General features: G+C 48.2%; 2 protein-coding genes across 4 annotated transcripts in view; one reads left to right on the forward strand and one right to left on the reverse strand.

Moving 5' to 3' along the window:
• The window catches only part of gng7 (guanine nucleotide binding protein (G protein), gamma 7), an 11069-nt gene extending 6938 nt beyond the window's left edge, over positions 1 to 4131 (forward strand). For all 3 annotated transcript variants that reach the window (XM_072688558.1, XM_072688559.1, XM_072688560.1), the window contains exon 4: positions 1 to 4131. This exon is cut by the window's left edge and continues 35 nt beyond it. In XM_072688558.1, coding sequence (XP_072544659.1) covers positions 1 to 91 — 91 coding nt within the window. In that variant the 3' untranslated portion in view covers positions 92 to 4131.
• A 2535-nt stretch (positions 4132 to 6666) lies between these two features.
• On the reverse strand, positions 6667 to 8201 carry gadd45bb (growth arrest and DNA-damage-inducible, beta b). Its single transcript, XM_072687049.1, has 4 exons — positions 8161 to 8201; positions 7414 to 7512; positions 7081 to 7282; positions 6667 to 6890 (listed from the first exon to the last, which is right to left on the reverse strand). The coding sequence occupies exons 1-4, from the start codon at positions 8199 to 8201 to the stop codon at positions 6786 to 6788; spliced, it is 447 nt and encodes a 148-aa protein (XP_072543150.1). The 3' UTR covers positions 6667 to 6785.
• Between the last annotated feature and the right edge of the window lie 1799 nt (positions 8202 to 10000).

Raw genomic sequence — 10000 nt, forward strand, 5'->3', positions numbered from 1 at the left:
TGAGCAGCACGCTCGCTCCGATGCCCTCCTGGTGGGGGTGCCCACCTCTGAGAACCCTTTCAAAGACAAGAAGCCCTGCATCCTCCTATAGCCGCTCACACACACACACATGCACACACACACACACACACACACACACACACAACTTTAAAGATAATACAGAGTGTGTATCTACAGTGTGCTCTTCAGGACAGGGTGGGGGGACACGCCCGGTTGTGGGCGTCTGGCTGGCCAGTCCTGCAGCCGTGGCTGGTACAGTATAACTCTCCACCTGTGATGGTCTTTCCATGAAAACAGAGCCAGCGCCCCCTATAGTTTACAGTTACAGACCCCCGGAGACAGAGCTCACCCCCTCAGCCTCCGTACCCCTAATCCCCTAATCCTTTAACCTCTCAGCAGCTCTAATGACCTCAGTGAGTCCTCAGCGCTCTTCTGATCCACAATCCTGACTCCAGATAAACAGACCAGCCCCAAAAGTTCAAAAAACAATAAAAACATCTGAATAATTATGAGTCTCAAAATCGTACATTTCAGATTTACACTTTTAAATACATCAAATGTTACAAAATAATAAATGAATATAAACATGTATCCATATCGGCAGAATTGAATTCATATTGTTTTTATTCCTGAGTTTCTTCCTGGTGTCCATGCTAATGACCTGGGCGGCACTAATGTAGCTAATCAACTATTGGTCCAAGGTTGTAGGAGAGGCGGAGCAGACAACGGCAGAGAGACTGATAAAGGGACTGATAAAACCTAACCAGCCTAAACCCAGTCTGTGACAGTCTGTCTGTTATTAACACTATTAACACTTAATAATCTGTTATTAACACTTAATAATCTGTTATTAACACTATTAACAACAATCATAATAATCAATTAACATCAAATAACAATAAATAATAATATTGATCTGCTTGTAAGGGTTCAGTCCACACCATCGGTCACCAGCAGGGGGCCCGGGTGGTGTGGTATGAACAGTTGGGAACAGCTCTAAAATTCCATTTCCAGAAGCCCCAGCCCCAGTAGCGTTATTGATCATCCTGATAATCCTGATCTGTTATTGATCATCCTGATTATCCTGATCTGTTATTGATACTGGATAATCTCAGTGTTCAGTCAGTAATAATAGAGGTGGAGCTTCAGTCCCTCACTGTTTCTGATCAAATCTAAATTCATTAATAAAAGCTGATTATCAGAATTCACTTAGTCTCTATTACCAGCCACTGAGAGGCGCTGTTTTCATGGAATGACCCGACTGCAGGTATAAACAAACCCAGCCCAGGTGGGCTCGTTTACCTGACACCGCAGCACACCTGGTGATTCTAAAGGGAATTGAACTGACCAGCCAGAGCTACACACACACACGCACACACATCTACACACATATATACACACATATATACACACACCTCTCCTCCTTCCTTCGTGAGACTTCACCTCTGAACCGTCTCGTTTTCTACTCTTCTTTTATACAATGTTGCCGAACCCTCAACAACACTAAGTCTACTAACGCCTACACACACACACACACACACACACACACACTATCTATATAAATATATCAACACAGATGGTATCTGTTAAACCTCCTGCCTTCTTCGAGCCGATGCAGCGATTCTGGACGCGGCCCTGATTACTTGAAACTGTTTAAAATATGAAGATCTGAAACCAGGTCTTAGACTGGACCTGCTCTTCTCTGTAGACACGCCCCCAAAATCTTCCTTTATTTACATTGTAAAAATCTGTTGAATGTTTGTCACTCAGAGCTGCTCAGGCAGTCAGAACCAGAACCAAACCCGGATTTTTACTTTCTGGATCTGAACTTTCTGCCTCATCACGTCCCGCTCTGTAGAGCTGCTCCCCTCTCGGACCGGAGCGCAGTGGGCGGAGCAATACCACACACTGTGCTGAGGTGAAAGTAGGTCTGGTTCCTCCAGCGTTCCTCAGCTCTGTGGTTCTGGTTCTGATTGGGTTTATAGACTAAAGTCAGTCCCACCGTCTCCTGGAGGAGCTCTGAGAGACGGACGCTTTTGGGGGCGTGTCTACAGGGATGAGTAAATCGGTGACAGTCTAAGTCCAGTGTTTATTAGCAACGTTAGCGTTGCACATCTCGTCTGATCTCCTGAATCCGGGATCAGTGATCAATCAGAACTGATTTTACTGAACTTCTCCTTTGAAGTATAGGATTAAAGTAATTGCGTTGCCGGCGGTTACATGAAGGCCGATCTCGATCTCTAAAGCCCAACTTGATTGTAAAATCCACAAAAAATGTACAAACTTTGTTTGGGCCGCGTGTCCCGGCGTTACCTTTGATTCGTTGGTTCTTCTTTCTATGGACTCTGTGGATCCGGTCCTTCAGTAACGATGCTGTACAGTGTTTGATAATAACGGACCTGTTTCCATCTGTTTAGCTTTTATTTGTGTCATTTCTCCCCACACCTCTCCTCACTCATACTGCCGCTGTGGCAGGTCAGCCCCAGCAGGGTGGGCTGGGTGGAGGAGTTGTCGGACAGCTCTGGGGTCAGGGGTGGGGTTTAACGCAGCCAGTTTGTTGCTGCAGGGCGAGGAGGTCAATGTCCATATTGTGAGGTTTGGTGGTGTGGTCAGGAGGACAGGGAGTGCAGTGATGACCTGACCTGGGCTGTGATGACCAACACACCTACACAGCATGTAATCAGAGCCGCGCTGCGGGTTCCTAATGAACCCCCAAAAGTCTGGGACAGGCGCTCCTTGACCATATGCAGGTCCATCGGTGGCCCGTCCAGCGAGGGGAGAACGGTGCCATTGTACAGCTGTGGTCAGAAGCAGCGGGTTAACCAGCCGGCACGACTCTGTGTTTCAGACGTCCTGTTCCGCCTTAAACGGTGCTGCAGTGATTGGTGGGGCGGTCTGGGTGGTCCGATGTTTACAGCAGCAGCTTTCTCAGAACAGCAGCTCAGACTGCAGTGAAACTGAGGGACTGAGTCCGAGGCCACGACAGCTCTCTGGGTCAGGAGGTCAGAGCTGGAAACCCAGCCTGAGCTCCAGCGTGAGCCCGGCGGCAGAGCCAAACCTCAGGTCCTTATTAGCCACCCTCCGTCTGACCGGGTCACGGCAGGGCGGTTCTGGAGGGTTCGACCTGTGTCACGGTCAGAGCTGTAAGACTCACATCAGCAGTGAGAGGCTGCGTCCCACCGCGTACTCTACACACTAGCACTGTAAGATACATAGTGCCGGGTACTGCGCTACATATTAGCATACAGACCTACTGTCTCCTACTAACAGGAAGTGACGAAGCGTTGCTATGCCAACATACGTCGCTCTTCTGAGCTGTGAAAGTCCCGCTCACTGTATGGAGCTCTGTCACAGGGAACAGACGTCCACTAGGAAGTGAACGGGTGACCATAAATTTGAGTGCCAATAGCGCCCCCTCATTTTTGGGGGTGTGTTTACAGAGATGATAAATTGGTGACAGTATTAGTCCAATGTCTGTTAGCAAAGTTAGCCTAGCAGCTATTTTCACTGAACTGTTGCTGTGTGGAAAAACAACATTTCAGTCTGCCCAAAGCAGCTGTCGTTTTTTAAAAGCTCCTCCCACCTTCAGGACGCATCATCTGAAAGGGGCGGGGTTTAGTCTTTAAAGTGGTAGGTCTTGCTGAGGAGATGGCGCAGCACGGCTGCAGGAGGAAGGTAGGCTTGAGTACAGCACAGGTGTGGCGGTGGGGGTGTTTTTACTTCGGTCAGACTGCAGGGTGGTGTCCAGACAGGTGGCCCAGAGGTGGAAAGTTCAGGTCCAGCTGAGCCGCTGCAGAGCCGGCCTGAACTTTCCATGGCTCGGCCGTTTGCCCCCTGCGGCCTCCGCACCCTCACAGCCCAGCAGCAGACAAACGGGGCGTTGTGGGTTCCATCAGAAGTGGAGTGGTTCTCCAGTAGAACCCAGTCTCATCCCATCCCTTCACTTTGTGTTTTTTCCTGTGTGCTCCGTATCTCTCTGCCTTGATTATGAAGAAATGATCTCTATTTTTTGTAACTGTTCTTCTCAGACGTGCCATAAAATCATGTTTTCTTGCACACTGTTAATATTTTGTGGATATTGCTGTTTAAGAATATGGATAAAAAGTAGAAAGAAATAAAGATGAAAACTGTTGCTCTGTACCGCTCGCAGCTGATTGGCTGTCTCAGTGTTCGGACTCCAGCTGCCTGGGCCTCCCGAGTGGAGCAGCTGTCTAAGCGCCGGCTCTGTCGTCGGGAGGTCGCAGGTTTGATGTCATCACACCAAACCCAGTCTGTTCACATCTGACCTGTTTAACAGCGCAGAGAATTTAGAAATATGGGTGGGTTTCCCCTTCAAACCCAGCAGCGACGTTTTCAGCTCAGTGGCCGTACTTTAGTCCGTGTTCTAGATAACAGTCACACAGAACCCACGTGTTTTCTGTTCCACTTTAAACGGAGCAGCACTGCTGAATGTAACTGCTGCACCATTTAAGGTGGAACAGACATTTAGCATTTAGCATGGGAGCTTTGTCGAGGCAAGTGTGTGTGATGACTCACAGCTAGCACTATGCTAACTGGTGGGGTACAGGCCTGTTGGCTGCATTGGCCTCATATTAACCAGTGCTAAAGCTAAAGAGCTGCTGTAGGTGAATGGGTGGGGCCCTTTAACACTTCATTCAGTATTCAGACAGGGTTTGTAACAGTAGTGTGTGTGTGTGTGTGTTCAGGTGAGCCCAGGTGTAGGCTAATTACTACCCACAATGCTCCACAGACCATTTCGCACAACAACCAGAGGTTTGTGGCTAGGTAAGTGTGCTGCGGATGAATTAGCGAATGAGAATGAGATGATTCGTGTGTGTGTGTGTGTGTGTGTGTGTGTGTGTGAAGCACAGTAATCACCCACAGCACCAGCAGAGCAAAATACACCCCCACCACCCTGAAACACACCTCCCTGCCCTACGTGTGTGTGTGGTGACTCAGCCAGACGCCTGAGCTTGTCTGGGTTTAGCAAAGCCCCCCAGTAAGGTCCCGCCGTCTGAGCACACACACTGCGGCCAGCCGTGGGACCGATCAGCCTGCAAGTGATAAATCTGATCCCCACCCTGAAGGTGAGCTTTAAATCTGATCCCCACCCTGAGAGCTTTAGCTGGGCTAAAGTACAGCCTCCAAACATGGTGGAGGTAGTTCTACACACTGCTACTGTAACAAAGACCCCCAAAGTAAACAGTGACGGACCCCCCCCCCCCCCACACACACACACTATATGTCTAACTGTTTGTGGACACCCCTTTAAATGAAATGATTCCATTCAGCTAGCATACTGTAGGAGGGATGGTGGATCAGGAGTGTACTGTTAACTTTGTGACTGTTACAGCGCCCCCCCTCAGTCTGGTGCAGGAATCCTCCCGCTTATGGAGATCTGGAGCCTCTTCGTCACCACAGGCAAGTAAATACTAAGAAAGAACTCTAACAATCTAATAATCGTTATTATTGGTTTATTAATGTTTATAATAAAGCTAATCTATAGGCTAGCTATACTAGCTAAGCTAGCTTGTTCCTGACAGTCAGATACAGAGCACAGTTATGTAACAGCACAGCCATTAACACACAGTGTAAACACATGGCCTTAGTTTAGCACTGAGCTATGAGGCTAATATACCTTAAAATCACTAGAATGGCCTGTGCTGGTAATTAGCATGTTGCTAACTGCATGTCTAAGTCACTCTTAGCCCCACCCATTCAGCCGACAGCAGTTTGACTCCACCCATTCAGCCTATGGCAGCTCTTTAGTTTCTTTAGCTTTAGCGCTGATTAATATGAGGCTATCCGTCCGATGGTACGACACACAGGTCATTATTCCTTCAGACAAGACGACCTTATTTACCGTTTGTGACACAGACGGAATTTGGCCTCCGCTTTTATCCCATCCGTGCAGTGAAAACACACACACACCAGTGAAACACACACAGTGGACACGAGCCCGGGTATCGAACCCACAACCCTGTCATCACCGCTGAGCACCACTGCCCCACTGCTAGTGGTTGTGTTTAATATTTCACGCCGTTCTAGATATTATTAAATCCTCTGCAGTAATGCACTGTAATAATTCATAGTGATGTGGCGAGCCCATGGGGAAAGGGGCGTAGCCACCGTGACCTGGTAGGCAGCGAGGCCCAGAGACGACACAAACACAGGGTTCAAGTGACTCACACACCTTTATTCCACACACCTTCCACCCCACCCAAACAGAACCTCAGTGGAACACACTGGTCCTCCTGGGGCTCTGACAGTCTTCACACACGTGTAGTCAGCTAGCAGGCGCTTGGCTTTTACGCTCATTAGACTGAGCGGCCACAGGTCAGCGGCGTCAGGGCGTCCTCACCGCCGCAGAGGATCCGGAATAATCCAACCTGAATCTGAATCTGAACCTGAATCTGAACCTGAACGTGAACCTGAACCTGAATCTGAACCTGAACGTGAATCAGAATCTGAATCAGTTTAGAAATAAGTGAATAAATCAGAGAGTCTGTCTCGCCGTCACTCACAGCTCACTCAGAGGGGTGTATCAGCTTGCGGGCCGGTCACTCCCAGCTCACTCTCTTGCACACGGGGAACAGCTCACGCACCTCCATCCCCCCCCCCCTTCACTTCTCTCACAATGCCCCCACCCCTCACGTATGGTGCTGGGGGTCCGGAGGTCTGCAGTGCTGTGCTAACGTGCACAGCAGCGTCCTTCACAATCAGAGAACGAAGCCAGTCTCTCTCTCCTTGTCTTTCGCTCGTCCTCTCTGCAGTGTCCGGTCCGCTCAGCGCTCAGTCAGGGTGATGGAGGGCAGCCACTGGTTCCTCGTGCGGCTCTCCCTGCAGAACCGACCCACCGCTCCCAGGTCCACATGCTCAGCCTGCGGACTCTGCACCAACACACACACACAGTCAGGGTCACTCACCTGTCCAGCCCTTGATGCATCACACTCAGCACACCTAAACACCAACCCCGGTCCAGAGAGTGAAGCTCCAGCACCCGAACAGCAGCCTGGATTTTCACTGTCTGGACCGGGACCTGACCCCTGTGCTGTTCATATATCTGACCGTGACGCTCACCGTGACCAGGATGCAGTGCAGGTCTCTCTCTCCTGCTTCTCCCAGAACCTGCTGCAGTCTCCTCACGCCGGACACTCTGAGCAGATCCACTCTGGCCTCACAGCAGAACGCCCGGATCAGGGTGAAGTGGATCTGCAGCGCTACGTCACACCCGTCCTCTTCATCACACGCTAACACACACAGCACCACACTGTCCGGGTCCCTGCACACACACACACACACACAGAGGGAGAGAGAGGGGGACAGTAAGTTATGTGATCTGTATACACACAGTGTGTAATAGTTGATGTGTGTGTGTGTGTGTGTGTGTGTGTGTGTGAGAGAGAGACTTACGCGTTCATGAGTTTGGCGCTCTCGTACACTCCCATGGTGAGACAGTCCTGCTCTCGCGCCGACACCAGCAGCTCCTCCAGAGCCTCACAAACGCTCACACTGTAACACACAGAGGCAGCCGTTAGATTTCACATAGAGGAGATAACACTACTGTAAGCTGCACCCATTGCTGACACAGATGTGCAAATGCACACACACACAGCAGGTGTCCCAATACTTTTGTCCATATAGTGTATCATAAGTGACTAGCATGTTAGCTTGGAGCTTGAAAAATCCCTTGTGGCTTGTCGGGGTAACTCCAGGCTAGTTTGTTAGCCTGTGGCTAGTTGGTTAGCTTGGAGCTAATACATTAGCCTGTGGCTAGTTGGTTAGCTTGGAGCTAATATATTAGCTTGTGGCTAGTTGGTTAGCTTGGAGCTAATATATTAGCTTGTGGCTAGTTGGTTAGCTTGAGACTGCAGCATTGCTTGTGGCTAATTAACAATTTAAGGTGGAACAGAATTAGAGCAACAGGTCAAATTCATCTTCCTACCATAGTGTCTCTCTCTCTCTCTCTCTCTCTCTCTCTCTCTCTCACACTCTCTCTCTCTCTCTCTCTCTTTCTCTCACTCTCTCTCTTTCTCACTCTCTCACTCTCTCTCTTTCTCACTCTCTCACTCTCTCTCTCACTCTCTCTCTCTCTCGCTCTCTCTCTCTCTCTCTCACTCTCTCTCTCTCTCGCTCTCTCTCTCTCTCTCCTGTACTCACTCTGTGTTTGAGCTGCAGTTGATCAGTTCCTCCAGAGTCATCCCGCCTCTAATCCTCACAGTGTCTGTAAATCCAGAGGTGAGCAGCCAGTCTAGTCCAATACAGAACAGTCCAGAACAGTCCAGTCCAATACAGTCCAGAACAGAACAGTTCAGAACAGAACAGAACAGTTCAGAACAGTTCAGTCCAGAACAGTCCAGCTGCTGTAGTCCACTCTGCTGAGCTCCTGAAAGCTGTGTGTTTCTCCCATCCAGACTGCTGCCTTTATATCAACAGCTGTGGGTGGAGCTACACACCTCCCATAGTGTGTGTGTGTGTCTGTGTGTGTGCAGGCTGATCCAATCACCCAGAGCTGATTACTGATTGATTATTTTACATATGAAAGGCACACACACACACACACACACACACACACACCACAAACTCACTACACACACAGTTTAGATTCCTACCTGTTAGTAAAGGATGTTTATGGTGTGTATTAATATATGATGATGATGGTATTGGTGAAGGTGAAGGGGATGATGGTATTGGCGATGATGATGGTGATGATGATGATGGTACTGGTGAAGGAGATGCTGATGATGATGATGATGGTGATGATGATGATGGTACTGGTGAAGGGGATGATGATGATGATGGTATTGGTGAAGGTGAAGGGGATGATGGTATTGGTGATGATGATGATGGTACTGGTGAAGGGGATGATGATGATGATGATGATGGTGATGATGATGATGGTATTGGTGATGATGGTACTGGTGAAGGGGATGATGATGATGATGATGGTATTGGTGAAGGTGAAGGGGATGATGGTACTGGTGAAGGGGATGATGATGATGATGATGATGATATTGGTGAAGGTGAAGGGGATGATGGTATTGGTGGTGATGATGATGATGGTGATGATGGTACTGGTGAAGGGGATGATGATGATGATGATGATGATGGTATTGGTGATGATGATGATGATAGTATTGGTGAAGGTGTGATGATGATGATGGTGATGATGATGGGCACCACTGAACACCACTGAGCACAACTGCCCCTGTAGAGAAGTACAGAGATGGATGAAATGGGGGGTGTACAGACTGATGGGTGGAGAGGCTCTGGGCATGTGGAGACGTGCTCCTGTGAAAGACCTGATCAGCTGGTTGAGAGTGTTATTGATCAGTGTGGGGAGAGCGAGAGCGCGGGAGTGTTTGATCTGACAGTTCAGTAAAGTTCACACCTACATGATGGTTTTAATGGTTTTAATGGTTTTAATGGAGGTGTGAACTGGAAGAAATGGGAAGTTCAAAAGGGTAATAGGTTAGCAAATGGCTAATAAACAGTGTCTGTGTAATCATGTGGATGATCACATGGTCTCATTACCACAACAGCTTCATCATCATCATCATCATCATCATCAGTATTACAGAGGACTAATAGAGTACAGTACCCCCCCCCCACACACACACAGCTTTATTAAATAATGCTGAACCTGCTGTTTCCTGCTAATTCACCCATACAACAGCGTCACCTGGTGGCCAAGACCCAATAACACATCACCACATTTACTGTAAACACATGAATAATAATGTTAAATAAATAAATGTAAATAAGATGCAGTTCAGACTCACTGAGTAATAAAAATAAAGTAGTGAAAAGGGATTTTACTAATTGATGTTATTTATGTTATTATTTATGATCCGACTTTAATGAAGAATTAACTTTTAATATTAAAATAATTGAAACTACAGAGAGAATCTGATTCTGATTAGTTCATCTGATAAAACAGTCATAAAGAAAAGGGAAAAGCCTACCTGTCACTCTACCTGTCACTCTACCTGTCACTCTA

Source organism: Salminus brasiliensis, chromosome 9, assembly GCF_030463535.1.
Source record: "Salminus brasiliensis chromosome 9, fSalBra1.hap2, whole genome shotgun sequence".
Lineage (NCBI taxonomy): Eukaryota > Metazoa > Chordata > Actinopteri > Characiformes > Bryconidae > Salminus > Salminus brasiliensis.